Source organism: Neodiprion fabricii, chromosome 3 (genome assembly GCF_021155785.1).
Source record: "Neodiprion fabricii isolate iyNeoFabr1 chromosome 3, iyNeoFabr1.1, whole genome shotgun sequence".
NCBI classification, from domain to species: Eukaryota; Metazoa; Arthropoda; class Insecta; order Hymenoptera; family Diprionidae; genus Neodiprion; species Neodiprion fabricii.
Window position 1 is genome coordinate 2,712,011 of NC_060241.1, and position 27,064 is coordinate 2,739,074.

The window sequence follows — 27,064 nt, forward strand, 5'->3', positions numbered from 1 at the left end:
CGTGGCCCCTTTTATTCCTTGCCCGGGGCTCGACTTTTTCTTCTCTTTTCTTTTCTCGCGATCATTTTTTTTCTTTTCCCTTCTCATCTTTTTCTCACGTTTCACGTTGACGTGTGAACGCGACGACGAGAACGATCGCTAGCCTAGCATATGGCCGGATCGATGTTGCTAGATCGGAAAATTGGGCATGGGCGAGGTATTTTCTCCGGTCGATTTAGTCGCGACAATTTCACTCCGATTCGTGCAGTTCGTAAGAAAGCTTTGAACGCTCCGGCGCACTAAACGCCGTTGCAATGTTCCGTCGATAGGTTATGTATGTATTCATATTTTCCCAGATATTGGTAATCAGTACTGCCAACGGTATCGATCCGTTTTCTCGCGCTACTTTCTACCCGCGCATTAACTCGAAATCGTTAAAGAGAGAGAGAGCGACGGCCTGTTGACATACAGAAAGAGAAGAAAGATAATAAGCGGCGCGTGCGGCGTACATAAATTTTTCGTTACTTGACGAGACGAAGAGCGGAGAAGCTGAAAACCCGTGGAATCGAATCGGAGAGAGAGATAGAGTGAGCGATAGAAGTTTATCTGTCAATTGTCAATAATATTTGTTTATAGTTGCTCGCACATTGCCGGACGAGGTACGTTAACGATGATTCGCGCAGATTACGTCACAGTGTGATAATAATACGAGCGATTGCGTAATTGAACGCGAGTGCATCACTCCAATAACGTGACAACAAGACATCCGCGCGACCCGGCTGATTAACCGCGATATCGTAACGAGTTATTTTCACGGTAATTGCTATAGTCGATAGTTCCACCCAATCGTCACCTGTGTCACGCTATTTTACCATATACCTACAGAGAGTGAGAAAGAGTATGTCTATAGTTTTTTAACGCCGTGCATTTGTAAACGAAGTATATCATCGAACCGTGGCTACACGTTTGTCGTCAAACTACACGATTATCGTACGTGTCAAGATTTTCTCAAACACGCTTGACCTTTAGCTGCGATCGTTCCTCCCCCCTCCCGCGAAACGCCGCGTAGTATATCAAAACCGCCGCCTACGAAGATTAACAGCCACTGCTAGCTGCGGCTCAATTCAGATCGTGCAACGCACACTTTGCCTCGCCTACAGCGACGCGCAACCGTCGGAATATACTTTCTAAATTCTAAACCGTAACGTTGCCGCTCCGTGTATCAAACGGCGGTGATATCGTGTACCCACGTTTATTAGTCACCTCGGTGCAAATAAGGACATTTTACGCCGCTACCCGAAGGTTATCGTCGTATTCGTCCGTCGAAAGGAGCCACCGGTGTTGGGAAATGTACGTTGGGAATAAGATTTTCACTAAACACTTACCGGATTTCGGGAAACGTATTGCCGCTGTGTCTACATACACACACACAAACACATCGTACCTGGGTAGGCTCGACCCTCACCGCGCCTGCGCGTTCGGCGATTCATTTGCGCTTGCGCAGCTCGACTAGACGCGATCCCCATTTCCGTCTGACACACAGAGAGGCCCGAACGCCCGCTGCACCAAACCCCACCAGCGAGAGTTACCGTTAGTTAGAAGCATACGCACAAAGGAAAAGACCAGGCGAGAGAGGAGACGACGACGCGCTTGCATCACCAGTAGCCATTTTGGAAGCTTTGCACGACATAATTTTCCGCCGCTCCTTGCTCTCTTTACTCGGTATTCAACCGCCGTTGCCCGGTAGTATCGCGCGTCCTTGGCTTCCTGGTGGATAGATAATGGAAAAGAAATAATATATTTAATAATTAATTCAACGTGTCGTGACTTGAGGCTTTCAATAACGGTTAAATCGAAGATGGATCGAACGCGACGAAGATAACGCACAATCGGGGCAAAGTTTTTCCTAATTAAATATCATTTCTCCCGTTTCTTGTTACGAACAGAAAGGAGGAAAAGAGAGATATAAACGACGGATCGGAATACACAAAATTCATTCAACGCCATGGAAGACGACCAACAGTTCTGCCTTAGATGGAACAACCACCAAAGCACATTAATACAGAACTTCGATACGCTTTTGGAAAGCGGCACATTAGTCGACTGCACTTTGGCGGCGGAGGGGAAATATTTAAAGGCCCACAAAGTAGTCCTCTCCGCGTGCAGTCCGTACTTTGAGGTGAGTTCTCTTTTTCTTCTTTTTATCATTCACCTATATTTGTTCTCATCAGTACACGTTAAGCATCTTTCCGCATCCTCCCCTCCCCTCCTCCTCAAGTTCTTGTCATTCCGCGTAATGATTAATCTTTTATCGCGCGCACGTGTGTCGCGAACAGTGACCTCCCCGATCTTCGTAATTATTTTCTACGCGTTGAGAACGGATCGTTCGATTTTTCAACTTCCCAACAATTCTCGTTCCTCCCTCCTTCTCATCCTCCCCACATTTCTGGCTCGTCATATCTATATAAGCTCGAGATGGGCGCCACAGAGTTTAATCAATACCAAATAGAGGTTGATGTCGAAACAAAATGGCCGCTCGTCTGATACAGTTGGCCACTGTGTACCGCAGCAAGGGGTTTGGCAGCGTCAGGGGGGGAGTGAGTGAGTGAGTTAGTTTGTTTGATCCCCTCTTGCCTCCTGATCAATACGGGGAAAGCAAAATGGCGGATTTCCAGGGTTCCTACCGGGAGAGTGGGAGGGGGGGTCCTGGGAATATGCCGAAATGAATTTTCCATTTTTCCCACATCTTGGGCGAATCGAACTTTTACCCAATTAAGTTCTGTGCGTAGGGTTTAAGTAAAAAAAAAAAAAAAAAGAAAAGAAAACTGTGCGGGGAGGGGTGCAGCATTGAGAACGTTGAACTCTTTAATAATTTGGTACTTTTTTTTCTCGTCATCTTTTAGGGCCTCCTCAGCGAACACTATGACAAACATCCAGTTTTCATACTCAAAGATGTCAAATTTAAAGAGCTCAAAGCCATGATGGACTACATGTACAGGGGGGAAGTGAACATCTCCCAAGACCAATTGGCGGCGCTTTTAAAAGCTGCGGAGTCTCTTCAAATAAAAGGACTTTCGGAAAGTAAAGGCGGCGGAGGGGGGGGTGGTGGTGGAGGCAGCTGTAACAGTAAAACAGAACAGAGGCAACAGAAAATAGTATCGTCACAATCCACAGCACAGTCGTTAGACATTCCACATACGTCTTCCGGTCTCACTATTGAAAAGAACAGTAAAGTTCCTAGGCAGAGTCTTTCGCAGACGTCCGTCGATATACCAGAAGATTCTGCCAGCCCACAAATCTCTAGAGGGCTGTCCTCCAGGTAAATAAAATTATTTTCATGCACACATACTTTGTGTTTGAATGTAAAAGTCTGAAAATATTTACATAGTTTCGATTGTTACTAAACTTGAAAATATGCTTCCTCTGATTTCAGGGAAGGCTCCCTTAGCCCGACGTCGTTAAGAAAAAGAAAAAAGCTTAGAAGAAGAAGTATCGGCGACGATAACTCGGTTGAAAATCATGAAGCATCTAATTCTAGTGACGTCTCTCATTCTATGGGTGTTCCAGCGCTCGGTATAGCGCCGGTTGCAGATGAGAAAGTTCACGCTGACCCTACAGACTCTCTCGGAAGGTCGGCTCTCATGCAGCAGCTGACCAAACCTGCGGATGAGATGCTCCAGGTATGTCCGATTACTATTTTCTCTTATTACTTTCTGTTCGCCATATGATCCTTAACCGTATAATTCAAATGGACAATGATTTCTTGGCCCTTTGTTGCTGTCCTTTATCAATCTGCATCTTTCGTTGCATATAAATCGTACAACGTTTCGCATCTTACATGCATAGAACTCTATTAGCAAGTGTATGATTTCGTAAAAACTCGTACACCTGCTTCAGGGAATGTGACTTCAAAACATTGAATTCAGAATGTAGCATTTGCATATATTGAATCTTTCTATAAAAGATCGCACTAGAACATTGTTTCCGACTATTGCTCAGCGCTCAACATCACCAACTATTTTATCCTATCCGAGAGTAGATAAACTATTGAATTATACCGGTTTTTATTATTTTAATTAACTCGCCTGATATTAAATTTTTAACGAGCATACTCATGCAAGCCAAATTATCTGCAATAAAATCCGTGTGCTCTGTGTTATCGTCTTGTAACTTGTAGACAATTTTATATTTTACAATATTGTGTAGTCAAGGTATCCACAATTTTTTTTAATTTTATTTTTAATGGCAGTAAACTTGTTTCGTATATCCAGCGCATAATGGAAGGTAGCCAGATTTAGCTAGACTTCTTTCGCTTCGTTGGTAGAATAAACCATCGTGCTTTTATCCTCCTGATTAGTTCGATAAATTGTGACTAGTTGGGGTGGAAACGGTACGAGACAAATATTAATAAAAGTATCTGTATATTAAAAATTGATTCGCGTAGCATTTATTAATCACTCATATTAATAAGAATATGATTTATCATTTATAGATGCCAATTGAGAAACCTGAGCCGAATGACAACTTAATAGAGCCAAAGTCAGAGTACCTGGAGGACCCGGAAGAGAGCGTTGAAGATTTAACGCTCGATGACGATATGAATGACCTCAATGAAATGGAACAAGATAACCCTAGAGCCGGCCCATCCCACGATCCTAGCCAACACCCTGGTAAGTGAGATTGAAAAGTTTTGTTTGATAATTTCATTTATTATTTATTTTCGCATAACGATTTTGCCACGCATTTTCGATTCACACCCAAACTTTTTTAAAATTATTATTACGGTAAAGTATACATTGACGAAAATACATCGAAAAAACAAACCAACTGAAAAATAATACTGCATGCATGTGAAATTAATCTCAACTTATTGTCTTGAAGCCGTTGATCACATTTTAAAGTGATTTCAAAACACATTTCATTAATACTTGTCTGGTTATTGACTCGCTCAGATTTTTATTGAACATTTTAGTAATATCGTGAAATTTGATCAGTGCATAAGTTGTAGCTTTTCTATGCACTAGGCGGTAAGGGCGTTTATTTGCGAAACCGTTTAATTGTCAGCCTGAATTAGGCCGGGATTTTAATCTAATAAAATCCACATTTAGGGGTTTCAAAGAATCGTATTAATTGAAAAAGGGGAAATTTGTTTGAAGCTTGATGAAATCATAATTGTCACTACCATACTTTATTCAATTCTGATCTGATGCTACTTTGAGTAAAACGTCACTTCGCTTGCACACCAATTTCGGATAACATAAATGTTTCTTAGTGTGTTGAACTAGTGAATAAATTCTATTTTCGTTTTCTCTTAACCTTCTCTCTCCTTTGTATTTTCGTTTTTATTTTAATGGGACAAATTAATTAGCGGACACTAGCTTCGGTTTCCTCGTTACAGGTGGGGGGGCGGACATGCCGGTTCGATCGACCGGGGATTTGGGTGGCGCCCTTTGGGCGACGCATTTCCTTGATTATAAAAAAGGGTCGAATATCCGGCGGCCACGTCCCGACGTTGATGTAGGCGCGTTGCTCAAATCCCTGGCAAACAAACAGGGGAGAAAGTATAGCTTAGATTCGGTTAAAATGTCACTGGAAGCGATTTTGCAACAGGGTGTTAGCACCACTCAGGCATCTGAAATGTACGGCATTAATCGATCGACCTTACAGTTTTATTTGAAAAAGTTGAACGTAGTCAGGAGGCGATGGCGACAACCTGAAACTTGGGTTCAGAACAGACAATCTTAAACTGCTCCCCCCCCCCCCCCCCCTTTTTTTTGACCTTTTTTTCTTATTTTCATATGCTTAACTGTTTCTTTATTCTCCTGTAAGATGTAATAAATAATGAAAGTGCGCGTATCAGCATTTCGTTTATTCTATGTATCCGTGGAACGAAATTAATCTTTGTTCAATAACCACGTAAATTAAAAAGAAAAATAAAAAATTAAAATAAAAATAGCTTATGGGCACTAAATCGTTTTAAGGTGTACAAACTATAAGAAAATCTGAGCCAGTCAAATTCTGTCAAGTATCATGTTAATTTTGTTGTTGGTAATGTAAGCCGTTAGATTGTGATGTGTTTGTGTGTGAATATATATACATATATCTATATATTATATTAGATATTGTCACATGTTTGCAGTATTATTGTATCAAGAATTTGAGGAAAAAAAAAAACAAGGGAACACTAAAAACTGATACTGTGTAATAAACGTAAACTTGAATTGCATTTTACTTGTTAGTTTCGATTCATTAAAAAAAAAAAAAAAAAAAAAAACTTCCCGATCACTCAGTTTTTGAAAGATCATTTCCATACGACAACATTTTACACATTTATTTTTTATTTATCCCTCTTATATTTGATATTTTTATAACTAGAATAATTGACATTTAAAAATGAAAGAAAAAAAAAGCAAGCTATTTCCAACTCTGCAAAAGTTCCTTTCGATTTTACAAAACATTGATAATTACAGTTAGCCCCCATTTGGACATTCATTATTTTTTATTTATCGAGCAAAATTTTTTTTATTCTGTTGTCGCAGGTCTTGCTTCGTGGCATGTTACTGGTGACCGAAGTAATGCGGGGGGTGTCGTAGGGGCGGTTGGTGGCACCCCCGGCACTACAGATGAGGTCTTTCTTGCAGCCCAGGAGGCCGCCCAGGCCCATCGAGACTCACAAGGTAGGCTTACATTTGCCAATTCAATGTGCATCTGTATTCCGTAACAATCGGCACTTATCCGTCACTCGAATCAGCCTTATGAAAATTTTGATAAAATTCCCTAATGTAGAGAAGTTTTGTCGATGCTCAAGCTTTTACAGTTTATTCGATAATAATCGAGTTTAAAGTCAGATTTTTGGTGTATGTTTTACTCGCAAATTTTGCTGTATTATAAATATCAAAGTGTCAAATTTTTTTTTTTACAAAATTTCGTTTATTAAACTACGGTTGATACTACACTTGTTTTTTATGCTTACAAACAAAAATTGAAAAAACTTTTTTCTTCGTCAAATTCGAACAATTTTATGCAAAGGTACGCTTTGTTCGTTTAAACCAGACAAGACGTGTTTGAATAAGAAATTTGTCAAATAAGTGAAATTTGATCAAATTATCAAGCCAAGGAATATTATTCTGTAAGCATATTTACAAGTTGGATTTTTACTATTCTTGATTCGGATCATGTGACTTGTCATAAAATATATATATGTATATATATAAGTGCCAATTGCGCAGGAGATACGGAGCAATTTTGGCTGCTGGGCGACATAGGGTGACCCACATATATACACATATGTGTATTAAAAATGTTCAAGAGTAGCACGGTCTCTGAGAGAGCTTTTTTCCGGTCAGGGCACGGTTGGTTGGTTCGTGTTAGTTCATCTCTTCGTTCATTAATAATCGGTAGCCTTTTCATTTCTATACATTAAGTTATATACGTGTATAACGTCGACGATAATGTCGAAAGAAAGGATAAACACGAAGTACAGATGTATTACATTATCGTTACCGGCTTTTGCAATGTCACGATTTTTTTTTTTTTTTTTCTTTTTTTTTCTTCTATTTTACATATACCTCTCTCTCCTTCTATCAAGCCACAAACACAACAGCAGATGCAGCTTTAGATACTGACCCGGCATCGCGAATAGACCGAATTATAAATATGTTTGGTCGAACAACTCCCCCCCTGCCTCCCTAACGATTATTTGGTGCCCCCCCTCTCCCCCCCCTAGCTATGTTTTTGTATTGACGAACTGTGAGCAAGTCACACAACTTACTTGATTGAGAGATTTAACTGGGAAGATAATCTAATTTGTGGTTAATGATTTGTTGTTTTTTTTTTTTTTTTTTCAACTTATTGCAAAATTTACTCACGCATATCTTTTTTTTCAAACGATACTTTCGGTAGCTTTTGACAAAATTGAACAGCTTTTTTTTTTAACATTAGGTAATAAAATTTTGAACTCTATTGACTATTCGCTATTGAATATTCAATATTCTTCCCATGTGGCTTGTTTAATAGGAGGAACGATTGATAGTCGTGGGTATATATGCATATTAACATGTCATATATATCTATATGAATAATTAGGCGATCGATAATGAAGTGATCCAACGTGGGATACAAGGTAAATTCGGAGAGAGAGGAGCGACCTCTCTGTCAATGCTAGCTATTTCTTTTATATCATTTTGCAAGTTTGAGAAATAATGGAGATGAAATCTTCCTAAAAAAAAAAAAACCACCGACACGTTATAATATATCTTTGGAACAGGACGATGATGATGAAGAGAAAATGCATAACGCGTGTAATGAGAAAAGGTAGTTTGTGTTATTTTCTTTTTTATTCCCCCACTTAGTCGCGAGTCAAATGAAATAATTCTCGATAATGGAACATTGTTTAAAATTTGGGTGCTTGCATTGATGGCAAAGGTCGTTTTTTTTTTAATTATACAATCAGAGACTCGTTACCTTGAATTTAACTTGAATTGGCATTTAAAATTCAATTTATAATAATTCGGATAGTTGAAATAAATTGAATAGAGACAACACGCGTTAATTATTTGCGATAAAATAATAGATGGGAGATGAGAATAAAGAAAATTTGAAAATTTCTTTTTGAATATTCTCTTATGGTTCGTCAGTACAATTATGTAGTTTGTTATATCAAGATACGTTTTTCTATGCACAGTATTATTGCAATACATTCTCAACGTCTGTTAATAATTTTGGTTAAAAGAAAAAAAATTTTTAATTTTTCTTCCTATTTCTCTTTATAATAAAAAAAAAATAAAAAATTCTCACCATATTGTGTTTCTCAGAATATCCAAATAGTTTCAAATAGACTAAAACCGAGGTTGCACTACGTCGCCTGCAGCATGTAGAAAAACCATTATTTAAATGTCCGTTGTGGTTATTGATTTGGTATAATTTCTTCTAAATTCACTAATGGAATAAATTATGCCATATCAGTTTTGTAGTCGTGTTCGTGTTTTAGTAGTTTGTAGATTAAAAAAAATATATTTTTTGATAAAAAAAAAAAAAAACATGTCGAACAAAGTCCACTTAATATATATATATGTATATATACGTATAATATATATATACATATACATATGTACACAACACATAACACTGATATGTACAGTCAGTTGTCAATCTTTGATTTAATATTAATCCGTGTACTACGATTGGTTTTTTTTTTTTTTTTTCATACGGCCGGAGCATATTTTTTTGCCGTCAAGTCAAAACTTGACTTAACTCGGGAATCGAGGCGAATAAATTTTTTCTTCTATTTTTCTTTTTCTTCATCAATTGTGCACAATTGACAGTACATAATAGTCATGTGAAATATGATGATAAATACCTGTGTAATTACTTTGGGTTGTGGTTCTCTATATAATTTTGTACTTACTATATATATATATATATATATATATATATATAAGATATACATTTGGACGGATATTTCATTTGGGCAATGAGAGACGTATTAACGATATTCATAATATTGGGAATGAAAAATTTCCTAAATACATTGCCATATTTTGCGTACTTGTCTTGCATGCTCTGCTTCTTTCGGTAGTCTATACCCCCCTAATTATGGCAAAGTGAAAACAAAACAAAACAAAAAAAAACTAGGAAAATTTCTCTCAACACACGAACAACTTCAGCCTTTGGATTTTTTTTTTTTCCTTTTTTTCCCCCTCACATTAACTGGAATACCATTGGCGCATTGTCTGTGCTTTGAGAGAGACTTTTGCATTAAAGGGAAAAACAAACAAGCAAAAAAAAAAAAAAAAAAACAATGTAAGAACGAAAGAAATTTACTAACCAAGTGTACATAACTTGCTTCTTGTCGTAATACGATCTGCACACGTACATGATTCTTTTTAATATATATATTTTTTTTTTACACGTTTTAAGAATAATATATTTTTTTTTTTACCTATTTTGCTAACCAACAAAACAGTATGCACATACACATCAGACATATGTTGAAATCTTTTATGTAAAAAAATATTTTTGTTTCACTCTGTTATGCTCCTTTTATTACATACACAAGAACGTATATAAAAATGATACTCCAAGTAATGGAAAATATCTGCCATAATTACACTATCGATAAGATTAACAACGTGGTGTTGTACTTGACGATATATACATATAATAATGCATTATTAATATTTTTAAGACTTGTCCTCGTTCATATTTTTTATGTTGTTTCTCCAAGTGAACAGGGAATAATGAGTAAATAAGAAGATCGAACAATCTCTTGTGGTCAAGCGATTTCTTGATCGCAAGATGACGATGCATCCTAATATGGAATATAAATACAAATTATACCACCTTGAGAAGATTTTGAGAAGAAAGAAGATTTTTCTAATCACGTTTTTCTGAGGATTGGAAACGTTCAAACGGAAATTATACTCCTTTTAATACTGCTTTTTGCATTTTTAAAAGTTGAGCTTTAAACTGTTCGTAGAAAAGATTGTTGACGCTGTTCCGAGGTTTATTTTAAACTTTTAGAATGATGCGTTGTCGGGGCGCGTTTTCGGTAAAAATGTCACCGTTTTCAAACATGAAACTTCATTGCAATAATGTACATTTTTCGTTTTTGCAATGTTTGTTTGTCGTGTTTTCGCTCGTCGTAATCTCGAAGAAAGAAGAACGAACATCTGTTTGTCTAAGGTCTTTGTGGGTAATGTATTGGTAAATGGTTGTAAACTTGATGATATATATATATGATTTTGTAACTTTTTTCTCGATTCTCATTTACTGAAATGTTCTTGGTAATATTGCAACTTAGTTATTGGTTTGAAATTCTTGATAATAATCATGTGTGAAATATCTGCAAAATAATTTCAGGATCATTATTGTTGTTGTGTGTATGATTGTGATTTTTAAATGAGAGAGTGAATTTTTGATCAATGACGTCGTTGTTGAATGGTACGAGATAATTTAACGCGGTTGTATTGATGTCATTTTAGAATGTTTCATTTTGAAGCTTTCTAAATGATTAAAATATTTACAGCTTTTGTTCGAAGACAATGCAACATGTCAAGAAAGTTTTATTTCAGGAATTTTTAAATGCAGTCACTCGTGACACAAGAAGAAGATTGTTCGGTTTTTACTTTCAATGTTTCTTTTTCTTCACTTTTGAAACATTAAAAGTAAGAACGGAGCCACAAAGAAGAGTAAAACCTACGTTTGAATGTTTCCTTTTGAAACTTTCATTCGCCTGCTGCAGTTGATGAAGAAAACTTACATCGAAGAAGTTCGCCAACTATAATCTTGTTCACAATTTTCTCCCACTGAATTTTGAATGTCCACTATTTTCGGGCTTTGAAAATTTAGTGCTTGGTCCCCCCTTTTTTTTTTGTGTGTGTATTTCGTATTTTGGTTTTAAATTCATCCCCCCACCCCCCTTCTATACAGGTTAGCAGAATGTATTCAGATTGAAATGTCTCCTTTTGAGACTTTTGAATCGAATCATTGGGAAGAAGACTGTATCAACAAGTTTGAAAATTTCACGACATCCTTTTTATTCAAGGAATTTTACCACATGAGACGTGTTTGAATTACATATCAAACCCACAAATGTTGTAACTTTATTATAACTAATATGTGAAACTTTCTTTTTCCAGGTAATATGTTTCAACTTGATTTTCTCATTTACGCTTCGTCTTTTTTGTGTGTTCACAGTATATCAATTTATACTATTGTTAATAATGACGGTAACCGCTTATGGCGTTGTTGGACTCTGTTCACCTCTCCGAATGAGAAATTTTCGTCATCTGATGATTGGAGTCCAATACGCTGATTACGCATTTGCGTAATATCGTTTTACTGCATTAAACTACAATTTTATATATTGAAACGTGAATGCATACGGGAGTGAGTTTAATATTCAGCAAGACAAGAAAACCAGACACTGATTTAAATCCAATAGCTCGATTTGAGTTTTTGGAGAAATTATTCGACAGACCAATTGATCGACTGTGCTCGATGATTTTGACCAATGACTTTGGGTAAGAGGTAAGTGAATTATGTTTTCGCACGTAGTATCGGCGTGTCGAAAGAAAATTTTCAATTTTTTTCAGTTCCCTTTTCTATAATATGTAAAGCTTTGGTAAAATATCTTGTCACTTTGCTTTAATTTTTCATGTGTATTGTTACAACCTGGTAATCATTTTGAATATATATCTACTTTTTTTTAATGCATTATACAATTTTAGTGAAACAACCTCGTTTCATTGACCAATTTTGTGCTACGACTCTGCTATTTTTCCGACGTTGTGTTCGACGGAGGAAATAATTGGTGCGATTCGGAAACCATGATTTATGTTCACATGTAATCTGATTGTTCAATTTATTTGTTTCTGGTGATTTGACATTTTTCAGGAAATTTATTTACGTATTTATATCCCTGATGCGTGTGAAGGTATTTACAAGCTGTTTCCGTTTAATTTATACATTTTATGAAACACTTTTTCATTACCTACGCTTTGACAATTGATGAATTAAAATCAATTGCCATGTTGTATATTTTGAAAAATCAGTTTCACAGGACTACCGTACAATCGAACAATATTAATTTTTTATAAACAGTTTTCAGAAGCGCGTTTTATGATGATAACGAATTAACCATTATCGCATGTGTGTTTGTTTGTGTGTATGAATGAAAGAACTCAGTGGGAAATTCTGTATCATAACATTGAACTCATTTACTGGGAAATTGAATCAAATTTTCACAGTTCAAAATTACATAATTCTTAGGCGCCGAGATATTGTAGATTTGCACTGTGAAAATAAACAAAAAAAAAAACTATTTGTCCTGATAAGGTTCCATCCGTCATTGAATAGTTTCTAAACGTCTCAGGAATACTTGTGGGAAATTTTTATCGCATTTTCGTGGTCGCTTCGAGTCGGAGTTTGGGCGTCAAGAATCTGTTCTCGCATTGAACTTGCTTTCGAAGGCTTCGATAGTCTCCAGCCTCAAGATGTCGTCGGGAAGCAACACAAATTTTTTCTGAATCAAAGCAGAAAATCACTCGCTTCAATCATCGTCACAATCGATAAGGATACGTAGGGATTATTTTAATGAAAGTTTTCGAAGTTCTTGAAAAAATGAACATTATTTCATTTGTGTAAGTCAATGAAATATGTTGTAATCTTCTTGTTTTTTGTTTAGTATTTAAGTATTCAGTTTTCTCGAACGATTGTACCTGCCAACTTGTCTATGCGGTACTTATCACAGATGTATAAGACAATGTGGAAAGTATTGTTTATTTAAGAAGGGTATGATTGTTGTTTGAAAAATATTCTTACATTTATTACATTTGAAAAGTGTGTTTAGTATCTTCCCCTTCTATACGTCATCATTTTTTGTGCTATTCAAATTTCTTGTGTATAATGTTTCCTTGTAATTTTTATCAATGTACATTTGTATTCTCTTCGAGACACGAAATGGGAATTGTTTTAAAATCACTTACGTTTCAGTTAGAAGTTTGTCGTTTTGTTTATTTTTTACTTGAGAGATTGGTCTTAATTTCATAACGATAACGTGTAGATGTAAATAAACTAAGTATTATATCATGTTGAAAATTTTTAATTGTTGAATCATTTCTCAGTTTAGTTTCTTAGGTGAGTGACATTATTTACAGGAAAAATCTGTCGTATAAAAATTGAAAACAAGAACTCAGCGGAAAACAGGTCGATTTTTACAGCATCTTTAACTTAACCGAGTTGGGAAATTCTAATGTGGAAATTGCAGTTTGGATACACAAAGCGGTATATTTACTCCGTCGTCGTAATTGCATCGGAAACAATTCAGAACCTGATATTCGATAGATAATTTGGGGATTTTAAAAAGAACACAACTTTAATCTCTGTTCAGTATGTATTTATAAATATGAAGGTCTAATACTGTGGGGCTTGATATCAAATTTTTGTTACTTGAATTTTTTTTTTTTTTTCAGTCAAAATTTTTTCGCATGTTACCAGAGTAGTAAAGTAAAAGTTGATAATTGTAAATTTTGGTAAAACTTGAGAGTATTTTAATAATAAACGGTATATGAGAGACATCATTTATCTCTACGCTCAATGTAATACGCACTCTTGAAAGGGCGTGAACTCTACGTTTAATATTTGAAAATAAAACATTGATGATATTTATAAATACGTGTATAACTTTTCATTTTCTAAACCTCATCGTCCTAATTTCAGGTAATTGTAATTTTCAAATCTGTACAGAAACTAGGCTTGTGTATGTCCTTTCTTAAGCAGAGTTTTCAAATAGTTAATAATATAGTTGAAAGAATTAGATGTTGTACAATCTGACGCCTAAATTTTACACAAATCTTAAATCTGTTTCTTTGTAGATTTGTTTCAGCGATTGTCTTATTAACGTTTCTATTGTTCATCGAAATATGTGAATCGAATAGTCAGTTTCCGTACTTGAATGCATTATAAAAATGCTCGATGTTGTAATATTCATAAAAAAAAAGACACATGTAATTCATCGTCGAATCAATTCTTTCAAACTGCATTTGAGATTTAAACAATCCAAAAAGACAAATCAAGACAAAAAAAAAAAAAACATCAAATTTGATTTGGGGGCAAAAAGTTGACATGACTACGCCTTTTTCATACCTTGTTTAAAAACTAATCTGAATTCCTTGACATGTAAAACACCAGAGAAAAATATGGTCAGAATCATCTGTATCGTCGAAGAGTCAGAATCGTAAAATTAAAATGTCAATCATCGTTGAATTTTGTTTGGGGTGATGCTAGGCCGTGATTCTTGCAGTTGGGAGGTTGCATTCATCATCGCAGTACGACGATGTCCACCCAATGGCTGATTATCGCAGACTTGCCTGTCCCAGCTGCGGTCGAACTTACAAATATCGTGGAGGGCTACTGAGGCATCTTACCGAATGTTTTCTGGAGGTAGAGAAAATGAAGCGTGATGTGGCGCTTTCCCAACGGCTGCCATCCGCCAGCCATAAGGATCACGCTCAACTTTCTTACAAATATTGGAAATGATAAGGATTTCAGTCTAGATAATATAAAGGTGGGTTATCGATCAGAGGAAGGGCGCTAGAAAGAGAATTTATGTAGAGATAATTTTCTTCGTAACTTATTAATACATACTAGCATTTAAATAGTTAAAACAAAGTAAACAATTATCTGTGAAAAAAAAGAAAAAAGAAAGAAATAAATCATTCGTTGAATTCACATGTATGGAGTACGTTTAGTTATATAATTTTTTATTCTTTTTTTTTTTTTTTCTTTGTCCATTACACCCTTGGTTGTAAGTCGTTGGTCAAACTTTCAAATATATTTTGATTAGGTATTTTGGTATAAAAAAATTTTCCTCGCAGAGAAGCGTGTGCTAGTTTAGTTATTTGGTTTCTAGAACAGTCTGTCAGTCATTCAATCGAGAGATTAGAGAGATCATTTTTGATGACCCTGTCCGATGTAGCCTCAGTTATCGTTGAATAGACACATTCTAAACATAGTAAATACTTTTTAATAATATGCGTTCGTTACTCGTTACGCCGTATTAATATGTTGTTAATTAATTGTGTATCATATTCAGACAGCACGGCTAATGCTGTATATTCGCTGCGATTTCTTTTTTTTTTTTTTTCTTTTTATAATTGTATGCTTACTCATCTGATTCGTACTGTATATGTGTGGGGTGAAAATATACATGGAGGCATTTTCCTTATGGATTGGATTATGAACGGGGAATTGTAAGACAAAAAACAAAAAACAAGAAAAAATATATCGATGGGGCAGCATGTTAATAACAATTTTAATTGAGATTCTGCGTATCAGTATTATTTTCAAATTCTAATTTCTAGCAGCTTTTTCACCTCGAAGAGACACGTAGCGGCATTTCTGATGACACTGTGAACGACTAATTGAAAATTCATACTCTTACCTAGAACGAAGAAAAGAGAAACAAGATTCTTATTCGATAAAAAATTTAGTTCTCAATAGTTCAAAGTTCGTTTTTCATTTATTTATTATTTTTACTTTCTTTCCTTAGATTTCAACCTTATTTCTGAGGACAGTCGTTTACTTTTCTACTTACTTTGTCGGATCTGATAAAGTATTGAATTTCATTCACCGGTTAATCAAAAAAAGCGTACTGACTATACCAGAATCTCAATATAATGCAAGCTTTGTATTTGTAAAAAAAAAAGAAAGAAAAAAATGGTTATAAAATATAAATAAACTAGAATGCTTAAATTGGCTTTGCAAATAAAAAGGGATTTCGTGTGTTTTTGTTGGTTTTTTGTAACCACTTGAAATAAAAATATAGAAAAAAACAACAACAATATTTTTGAAACAACGAAGAATCCATCTGTAAAACGCCTCCATGTATGCTTACAGTAAGTCCGGCAGGAGAAGGTTCGTCCAGTGATCTCAAATTTCGATGTGTTCTGTGTGGACGTGGCTATAGAGCTCGGTCTTCGCTAACTCGTCACTCAAGATACGAATGTGGAGTACTCGGCTCACGTTACACCTTCACCTGCACGGTATGTGGCAAATATTTCTGCCGACCTGACCACCTTAAGCAGCACATTCTACTTATACACGGTGGATCGGATACCAAATAGATCTTCCACAAGCTTTTGAGAATTGCTGTAACGTTGGAATAATAGACTTTATGAAAGTAGAATAAAATGAAAAGAGAAAATTGATGAATTTCAATTTTACAATATTTAGAGTTCGGTAATCATACAAACTACGAAGTAATCGTTCTCACTTATCGTCAGTCTTCCTCCGTCATATACTGTGACGTAAAATTAATGCAATCTTAGCGACGTAAAGTTTTACTTACAAAAAAAAGTAAAGAAAACTTTGGACACTTTGGAGCAGAAATATCAATTGATTTAAAGAATTAACAGGGATGAACTTAATTATTTTTTTAAGCTGTTAAATCTGTTGAGTATTTGGTAACTAGGCAAAATTCAAGAGTCGAGATCCATACCGAGTGCGTATTTATGATTTAATATAAAATATTCTTACCATACAAACAATACAAGATTTAATTAATTTGCATGTTTAGTTTTTTTAGTTTGTGGTACGTCACTTGTTCGATTACTGATGTTAGCCGTGCTGAAGATTTTTCATTTTAATGTAAATAGGGTTAAAAATTGCTTGAGCGAATATGCCAAATGAACAAGGATTGGTATAACATTCCTATATTGTTGTTAGTTTTGTAAAGAATAGCCGCAGGGATAATATCGAATAGAAAAAGAACAGCTGAAAAAGAAGGTACATAATCATTACTATACCTACAAAAAAATATATTTATCTACCAACTGGTCAGTCAGCTATAGTTTTATTTAATTTTACCTACTGAGATTTATCACGAGTTAAGTATGTGGTAAAATTTATTTGGGTAATGTCTGACATGTTGTCAATACAGTATCTGATCTTTAGTTTTGATTTTTTGTGAGACTGAGTATTCACTATAACTAATAATCGTTGAATCTTTATATGATATTTTATAAATTTTCTAACAATGTTCAAATAAAATTTGAAAATAATGATATACCAGGGCTTCTTATATTTTTCGTTTATCTTTCGCACTATTTCTCTCGTGCCTCATGAACAGAGACGTAGTTGTCGAGGAATGAAAATTAAGAACACCGGCAGGTGCTGCTCTCGGTAAGTATATTTTTAAAAATGGGCTTATCAAATGGAAACTGAGTTCTTCTCAATGAGGGAATACATTTATTAAATCTACCTTGGTGATACAAATAAAAGAATAAATAATTTTTATTTCCAATTAGATTTGGCAAGTCCATTAACCGGAAATCATTCGACTGAAATAAATTAAAAATATGTCAAATGAAAGTTGTGTTTCTTTATTTCCTATATCACACATTTGACATCACAAATAATGTGTTAGAAATTCTGAATGTAATTTGAAGTCTATATTCGCACGGTTAAAAAATGTCACTTTGTTTTGTAAACTCTATTCACCAGCTAAATTTCATCGGTGCTAATACGGATGTTACATCATTAGAACCTTGTAATATTATCACTTATATGTAATACTATACACTACTTGTAATATATTTTTTTTTCTGAAAGTTAATATCGAGTACTGCATTAAAACATGCTTGTATAAGTTCCAATTGTTTGAAACTTGGTAAAAAAGTTGTAGCATACGAGTTTTTTCGATTGTCGTTACTTTCTCTCCGCGCAACAACATTCGCCTCACTTGAACTCTGTGACGATTTTACATATTTACTGTAGTTTATGGTGTCGTTAATTGTTTGGGTTCCATAGAAGGTTGCTGATGAATTTCTCAATTTCACCAATTTTAAAATAGAATATTTTCCTACAAAATGATGTAAATTTCTTACAGCTAGAGGGTAGCGTTTGGGCACTATTAAACCAAACGAACTGATCGCTACCCCTTCTCGTTACAGAGACCTTTCCCTCGACGTATGGCGGTGGAGATCACCAATGCCCTGAATGTGGAAAACGTTATAAGAACTTGTCATCTCTCAACAGGCATACGCGCTACGGATGTGGACCTACTAAACTAAAATGCGCTTGCCCACACTGCGGAAGATTTTACTCCAGGCCTGATACTCTTGCAGAGCATGTCGCGCGGATACATATTTCCCAAATATAACTTCTATCATTTGACAGGATTAGCCGATCGGCACGACGGAAGAAAATTAGTTCATAGAATCGATAGTTCCGTTACGATATGCTGGGTTGTGTTTTTTTTTTTTTTCAATTAGGAAAATATCTGTTCAAATCTAATGCCACGTTTCATATTTCAATTTGAGCACCAAATTACAGTTTGCATATTTCAATTTTTTCCTACATATTTCACATTAACTCAATGTATTATAGTAATATTAATTATATAATGATAAGCTAATTGAAAAATATTGCATATATTGGTCACAGTGTATGCGATATATGTATATATATATATATTATATATATATTTTTTACAAATCGTAAGTCGTAATTGTGGTTCGAAAATCATTCAGGGCGATGATATTTATTATCAATTTATGTTTTTCTTTTTTATACTTTTTACCGGAATAATAAGTTATTCGTATTCACGTAATGTTAATCTGTGCACATGTTCATATTTTATCTATCAATTTTTGAGTCGATTATTGCAAAACTATGTTATAAGAATAAGCACATAATATCATATGAAATCTAAACTCCAGCAAATATAGTACAACATATGTGCCTGTTGAAATTGATTTCTGATTAATCCATTCCATCATTTAAATATACCCACAGGATTAGATACAGCGTTTGATTTATCTGTTGAATAGACTGAAGTGTATCATTTTTTATCCAAATATTCTCCGTGCTGGACTTGTTGAGTTCTAGTATCTATCGATAAAGTGCCCCACGGTTACCCAAGTATTTGACAATTATAGTATTATAATTGTGCATTTACAACTGTTGCATATAATTCTAGACACTCGATGTAACGTCTGCGAATGTGATAATTTTTCACTGTAAAACTTGTGATGATTAAAGGAAGCAGAGTTGATTTGAAATCTCGCAAACTTGCCAAAACCTCTCATGTGATCTATGAATCGAAATGATGGAAAACATTCATATCGCTACATCATTCATTCTAATGCTTGCAGAATATTGGCAGATTGTCGGCGAGAGTAAGAGCGACAGATTGAGCTTGGCAACGAGTTATACTATTCGTGGTCAGGAATGTCTTAAGGAGCACTCCTGTTTGAAGTGCGGAAAAACTTATGCTCAGAAAGGACATCTCAAGCGACACATTACATACGAATGTGGAATCCCGCCACGCTTTCAGTGTCCGTACTGCAAGTATAGATGCAAACAACAATCGAATGTTTACTTGCACTCAAGAAAAATACATCCAGGATTGAATGTATACGCCTTAGATATCACACAGCCTGATCAATAGCGAGCTGCAAAAATATGTGCCGTCACGTGTTAAAAATAACGAAGTTGAAACGCATTGTTTGCAAATATATAGAATTGGTAGAAAAATCAAGTTACGTTTGTATCACAGAATCTATTACGTTGTTTTCGTTACTTCTCAAATAAATATATTGTACCTTTGCAATTTTCGATTGATTACCAGCATTCGATCATCGAAACTGCTTTGCGTCATTCAACTCTGACGCATCTATGTTCTACCTTTAATATTTGAAATTTCACGGTAGTTGGTTATTAAAATTTTTTCACAGAGACGTGTAAAATGTATGATTAATCTGTAATTTGTAAAACCATGACCAGCTACCCTGAATTTTCACTAAATATCCTTTTGTCGGCTGGAGAAAGAACAGAAACAAAAATACTAACCAATAGATGTTGACATTTATTTTTCAGTACCGTGGAGCGTGTTCTTGCCTGAGCCAGAGTATGAAACAGTGAGACATAACGTAGCTCAGGAATATGTTACGGGATCGTCCTCGAAGCGACAGTTTCCTTGCTCCTTTTGCGGTAAACGTTACACGGAAAAGCGTTACTTGCTCATGCATCAGGGAAGACATTGTTATAAAAATCCTTCTTCATCGAGGAACCGATCCGTCAATATGAAACCTTTTCAATGTGAGACTTGCGGAGCGGCTTTTTCTCGACAACCAGACCTGGGCCAACATTCGAAGCGCGACTGCGGTCGAACAACCGAATGTCCTATTTGCGGAAGGACCTTTTCTCAAAGGTCCAGTTATTACAAACACAAAAAGTCACATTGTCATTTGTTGCGTAAACATACTCAAGTGACATAAAATTTTCACCTGTTGCTGAGGCGCCGACTCGACGGCAGTAAAAATGATTGTTTCTCGAGAACCGATGTACCATAAACCTGGATAATTAAAATGAAGTCGAATTCAATTTACCATACCATTAGGGTGTTGTAAGTGTATCGATTGCGTTTCGTGCTGTCGACGAAGTTGAACAATAAAATTTCTGTACATATTTATTGAGTTCAGAGCAAATGTCGTTTCCCTTTAATTTAAATACCTCATATCTGTATTGCTGTTCGTTCACTGAGTCGGCAGTATATTGTGTATATTTAATGACTCGACTTACATCATCTCTTACTGTTTTCCAGACCTCTCGACAGTGACCCATAAGCTGTAATACAAGACTGCACCTCATGTCTACTTTTATCAATATGGCAATAGAAAGTATAGAAACATTTCCATTGAACTGATTCACACTGATTATAAAAATACGAAACTGAAAAGTGCTATTTGCTCAATCATCAAGCAAGATGTTGCTCTCAAAACTTTTTAATGCATCGATCCTATTCGTGAAAATATATTCAGCAAAATCCTAGATTAATAATAGTTAAACATTATTTTTGACACCCTTGCTGGTTTCGTTGCCCTTTTTTTTTTGTCTTTCAATCATTCTACGTATGCATGCCACTTCATGCTAATTGTTCAGTTAATAAAAGTGACTCATTCTCATGACAAAGAGTTTATTTTGATCAGGTTTGGAATAAACGACTAATCATCTATCTGTTTGTATAATTGTGTTTTCGTTTTTTGTTTTTTTTTACACCCTCATATGTCGCTAACCATTAATAAAGTAATTTTTTTTTCTACTATTTTTCAGATCTTCAAGCAATGTTCAATGAACGGAAATACAAGGCAGGATCTCAAGCATACTATTGTAGATTTTGCAATAAAAAGTATAAAATCCGTCGCAGTAGAAATGTGCATTGTTTGATGTACTGTTTGAAAAATCCATCCGCACATTGCTACACGAAAATCATTCGGTGCACAAAATGTACTTACAACACTGTCAATGGGTCTAACATGCGCAGGCACTGTTTCTTGAAACATGGGAACCGACAAAACAATTTCCCATAGCTGTTTGTCAGAATGTAGTCATCTCTTATGGTAAACAGTACGTGGCAAAGCGCTGCTTGCTTTATAATTAAAAAGAAAAAGCACGAAAATCTATCTCTGTCAAGAAACTGATCTCTGAACGTTGTCAACTTTTCTCATGTCAGATTAGATCATCTGGTTAAATAAAACTGCTTTATTTCACATTTATTCATCACAGATCTGGTTCTCATAAAATAAAACGCATAGTAATTCTTCGAGTTGGCGTATTCATTGTATAAAATACACCGCTATTCCTGGCACGTTTAAAGACTGTGAAAGATTTATTCCTTCAGTTTTTCTTGCTGCGTTAATTTATTCATCGCATTTCAAGCCAAAGGTAGAATTGAACAATAAGGAGATTTAAAATATTTTCCATATTAATTAAGCTATGAGTAATTCGTTAATCGTGTTATTGATTACCTTGTATTTGCGTCTTTGTTCTTTTGTTGTTGAGTAGCCATTACCGAATGAATTTTGTGACTTTATATATTAATTCAATTATTGTTTTATTGTTTTCTAGATCGTAAAATGGTGTGGAATAAATGGAGGCACACGATCTCACCTCAGGCATACTATTGTCAATATTGCAATAGAAAGTATAAGATCCGTCGTAGTCGAGACAGGCATCGTTCTATGTATTGTTCGAAAAATCCATTAGCCCGTTGCTACACGAGTGTAATTCAGTGCGCCAAATGTACCTACAGCACCGTCGACGCGTTCAACATGCGTAGACACTGCGCAATGATACATGGCAATCGAAGCGCCAATGCCCCGTAATCATTCATCAAACTCTTGCGCTGCTCGTCGCATATGATACGTGGAACAAGAAGGCGTTGATATAAAAGTGTTCATTTTCCTCGAGGAAACAATCAGGGGCTGATATATATCTTTAATACCGAACTCTCGGAGGTACCTTCTCTTGTTAACCAGATTTGGTTCTACACCTGAGGTCTGACTGCGGCCACTAACGGAAGTATTTTGACATGTAGTATATGTATTTATTAAATCTTATGTTGATCGTCGAGTGGAAAAATAAATACACCACCTAAAAACATTACTATTCAGATTTGGAGTAAATTATTACCTATCTGTTCTAGCCTGATGTACTTGTGCCATTTGTTATTTTCCTGTCCATCTGTTATCAAGTAAACTGAATTAGTTTACCGAACAGATTTTTTTTTTTTGAGAGCTTGTGCCGATGCCAAACAAGTGGATATACGGGATGTATCTCAGACAGACTATAATCAATATTGCGGTAGAAGATATGAAAACTGTTGTAGTCGAAACTCGCATCGTTGGATGGACTGTTTGGAAAATCTAACCGCCCGTCGCAACGCAAGAGTTATTCAGTGTCCTAAATGTGCTTACAATACTATTTATTCGTCCAGCATGCACAAGCATCGTCAAAGAAAACATGATTACCCAAAAGCATAAAATCAGTAGCCACGTTCACGGTTCATTACAGTTTTTGTACCTTAACTCGCTTTGACAAGCTGCAAAACGAGTACACTCTACTACTGCCTTTTTAATTTGCATGTTAAATTCCAGGAAAATTGTGGAGTGAAACAATAAAAATATATCCTTGTGTAAATCAGTGAAGATTCGTCAATTTCCGAGCAAATTACCATCCGTATGTTTGAGTATACTTTTTACTTGTGTCTCAATTTCTTTTTTTTTTTTTTTTACCACTTATTCATTAATTTCATAAATCGACTCACCTCTTTTCTTTTTTTACTGTTTTCCAGGTCTTAGAGTGGTGCCTATGAGGGGGAAATACGATACTACATCTCAGGTGTACTATTGCCAGTATTGCAATAAAAAATATAAGAACCGTCATAGTCGGAACATGCATCGTTGGCGGGACTGTTTAAACAATCCAACCGCCTATCGCAACACAAGAGTTATTCAATGTCTCGAATGTGCTTACAATACTGTTCATGCGTCCAGCATGCACAAGCACTGTCAAAGAAAACATAGTTACCCAAAAACCTGAATTCAGCAATTATGTCCAAGGTTCTTTGTACTTTTATTACTTTTACTTGCTGTGATGAGTTATAAAACGGGTACATTCTGCTACTACTTGTCTAATTTACATGTTAAATTTCATGCAAATGGTAGAGCGACACAATAAAAATATGTCTTTGTGTAAATCAATTTACAACTAAATTACTATTCGTCTTTTTCAGTATACATTTTATTTGTGTTTCAAGTTTTTCTTTTTCAACGGTCATTGATTAATTTCCTTAATTAACTCAACATACTTTTTTCTTACTGTTTTTCAGGAATGAGAGTTGTGGCCAGGAAGAAATACGATACTGCATCTCAGGTCTACTATTGTCACTATTGCAATAGAAAATATAACAATCGTCTTAGTCGGAACACGCATCATTGGCGGGACTGTTTGAAGAATCCAAATGCTCGTCGCAACGCAGGAGGCATTCAATGTGCTAAATGTGCTTACAATACTACGTATTCGTCCAGCATGAAGAAACACTATCGAAGAAAACATGGTTACCCAAAAGTCTAAATTCATTAATTGCGCCCAAGGTTCTTTAAACTTTATGTACTCGGCGTAATAAGTTATAAAATGAGTAAATTCTACCACTACTTTTTTAACTTGCGTGTAAAATATTCCATGCAAATGGTATTGTGAAAGAATAAAAATACATTGTTGTATAAAACAGTAAATATTCGTCATTTCCGAGCATATTACTATTCATCTACTTGTGTCTCTATTTTGTTTCTTAATACTCATTTAATAATTTCATAAATTAACTTAACCTGTTTCGTTTTCTCACTGTTTTCCAGGTCTTAGAGTAATGGCGAAAAAGCAGGAATACGATACTACATCACAGGTCTACTATTGTCAGTATTGCGATAAAAAATATAAGAAGCGTCTCAGTCGGAACGTGCATCGTTGGCGGGATTGTTTGAAAAATCCAACCGCAGCTCGCAACGCAAGAGTTATTCAATGTCCTGAATGTGCTTACAATACTATTCATCCGTCCAGCATGGAGACGCACTATCAAAGCAAACATCGTTACCTAAAAGTCTAAATTCAATAACTATGTTCAGGGTTCTTTGCACTTTTTGTACTCTTACTCCCTGTGTTGAGCTATAAAACGAGTATATGTCTACTACTTCATTGACGATGTTCAAAATTGTTTGAATTTTTGTACTTTTACTTGTTGTAATAAGCTATATAACGAGTACATTCTACTACTACCTTTCTAATTAACATGTTAAATTTCACGCGAGTGGTGGAGTGAAACAATAAAAATATATTCCCATATACATCAGATTTATAAGATTCGTTAATTTCTCAGTAAATTGCCATTCGAGTATTTGAGCCTTCTTTTTGCTCGTGTCTCAATCCTTTTTTCACCACTTATTTAATAATTTCATTAATTAATACAATATCCTTTTTTTTCCTATTTTTTCTAATTTAAGTGTTAAATTTTATGCGAATTATGGAGTGAAACAATAAAAATGTGTCTTCGTGTAAATCAGTATGCATGCGTCTATTGCCGAGTAAATTACCATTCATTTATTTGAGTATACCTTTTACTTGTGTCTCAATCTTTTTTTTTTTTCTTCTAACACTTATTCAATAATTTCATAAATTAACTCTGTTTTCTTTTTTTGCTGTTTTCCAGGCTTTAAATTGGTCCCCAAGAAGAGGAAATATGCTACTCGATCTCGGGTGTATTATTGCCAGTATTGCAATAAAGAATATAAAAACTTTCACAGTCGGAACTCGCATCGTTGGCGAGACTGTTCGAAGAATCCAACCGCCTGTCGCAACACAAGATCTATTCAATGTTCCGAATGTGCTTACATTACTTGTTATCCGTTTAGCATGTATCGACACTGTCGAAGAAAACATGGTTACCCAAAAGCCTAAATTCAATGACCGTGTTCAAAATTCTTTGCATTCTTTGTACTTTTGCTCGTTATAGGAAGTTGTAACAGGAGTATATTCTACTACTACCTTTCTAATTAATATGTTAAATTCCACTCGAGTCGTGGAGTGAAACAATAAAAACATATCCCCGTATAAATCAGATTTCTGAGATTCGTTAATTTCTGAGTTAATTGCCGTTCATCTTCTTGATCCTTCTTTTTACTTGTGTCTCAATCTCTTGTTCACCACTTATTTAATAGTTTCATAAATTAATTCGATATACTTTTTTTTACTGTTTTCCAGGTCTTACAGTGGCGCCCAAGAAGCGGAAATACAATACTGCATCTCAGGTGTACCATTGTCAATATTGCAATAAAAAATATAAGAACCGTCGCAGTCGAGACGCCCATCGGCTGTTAGTCTGTTTGCAGAATCCAACAGCCCGTTGTTACACGAAAGTAAACCAGTGTCCGAAATGTACTTACAACACTGTCAATGTCTCCAACATGCGCAGGCACTATTTATTCAAACATAACAACGCACAAACCAATTTCCCCTAACTGTTCATCGGAATCTTATTACCCCTTATGGTAAAGATCTGATGCTAATTGAGGTTTATCCTGGCATCAAAATGTAAATCATTGTCATGCAATTGATCTGTGAATGTTGAATCTTTCCCATCTCAGACTTACGGATCTGCTCATTTCGTTGTTACTTCATGTTGACGTAATCACTCTATAAGAATACTTGGCTATTCCTGTCACATCTACTACACATCGGTCAAAACTACGAAAGCTATTCACCCAGTTTTTGTCACTGCTTTAATGTATTCACTACAGTTTACGCCAAAGTTAAAATTTAACAATAAAAAGAACCCCCAAGAGATTTTGCACATTAGTTAAATTCGGAGTAATTTTTTACCCTTGATTTCAAACACATTTTTTAGTCTTTGTACTTTCGTTGAATTATCGTTATCGAATGAATTTTGTGGTTTTATGAATTAACCGAATTTCTTTTTTGTTGTTCTCATCTTTTCTTTAGATCATAAAGTGGTGTGGAATAAATGAAACAGGTATACCTCGTTGTCGAGAGAGGCATTCTTTGCTGGGCTGCTTCCAGAATTCAACCACCTATCGTAGCACAGAGTTATCCAATTTTGTAAATGTGTTTAAAGTACCGTTCATTCATCCAGCATTCACAAGCACTGTCAAGCGAAACGTCGTTACCAAAAACCCCAAATGCAGTAACTATGTTTCAGGGTTTTTTGAACTTGTTGTGTGACTACTTGCTG

General features: G+C 35.3%; 1 protein-coding gene across 50 annotated transcripts in view; it reads left to right on the forward strand.

Moving 5' to 3' along the window:
• Positions 1-27,064, forward strand: part of LOC124177730 (longitudinals lacking protein) — a 102,056-nt gene that overhangs the window by 995 nt on the left and 73,997 nt on the right. For 40 of the 50 annotated variants that reach the window (XR_006869656.1, XR_006869657.1, XM_046560436.1 and 37 more), the window contains exons 2-6: positions 1,926-2,158; positions 2,883-3,298; positions 3,413-3,659; positions 4,472-4,649; positions 6,519-6,656. Coding sequence is in view for 48 of the 50 variants with exons in the window: in XM_046560436.1 (XP_046416392.1) it covers positions 1,985-2,158; positions 2,883-3,298; positions 3,413-3,659; positions 4,472-4,649; positions 6,519-6,656 (1,153 nt within the window). In the remaining 2 variants the exon portion in view is untranslated. Of the gene's footprint in view, positions 1-1,925; positions 2,159-2,882; positions 3,299-3,412; positions 3,660-4,471; positions 4,650-5,377; positions 5,935-6,518; positions 6,657-14,782; positions 15,057-16,377; positions 17,447-18,431; positions 18,656-20,358; positions 20,856-21,594; positions 21,882-22,389; positions 22,925-23,614; positions 23,883-24,151; positions 24,485-25,525; positions 25,789-27,064 lie in introns of those variants that run through there. The other 10 variants (XM_046560467.1, XM_046560465.1, XM_046560440.1 and 7 more) reach the window with 10 other exon arrangements.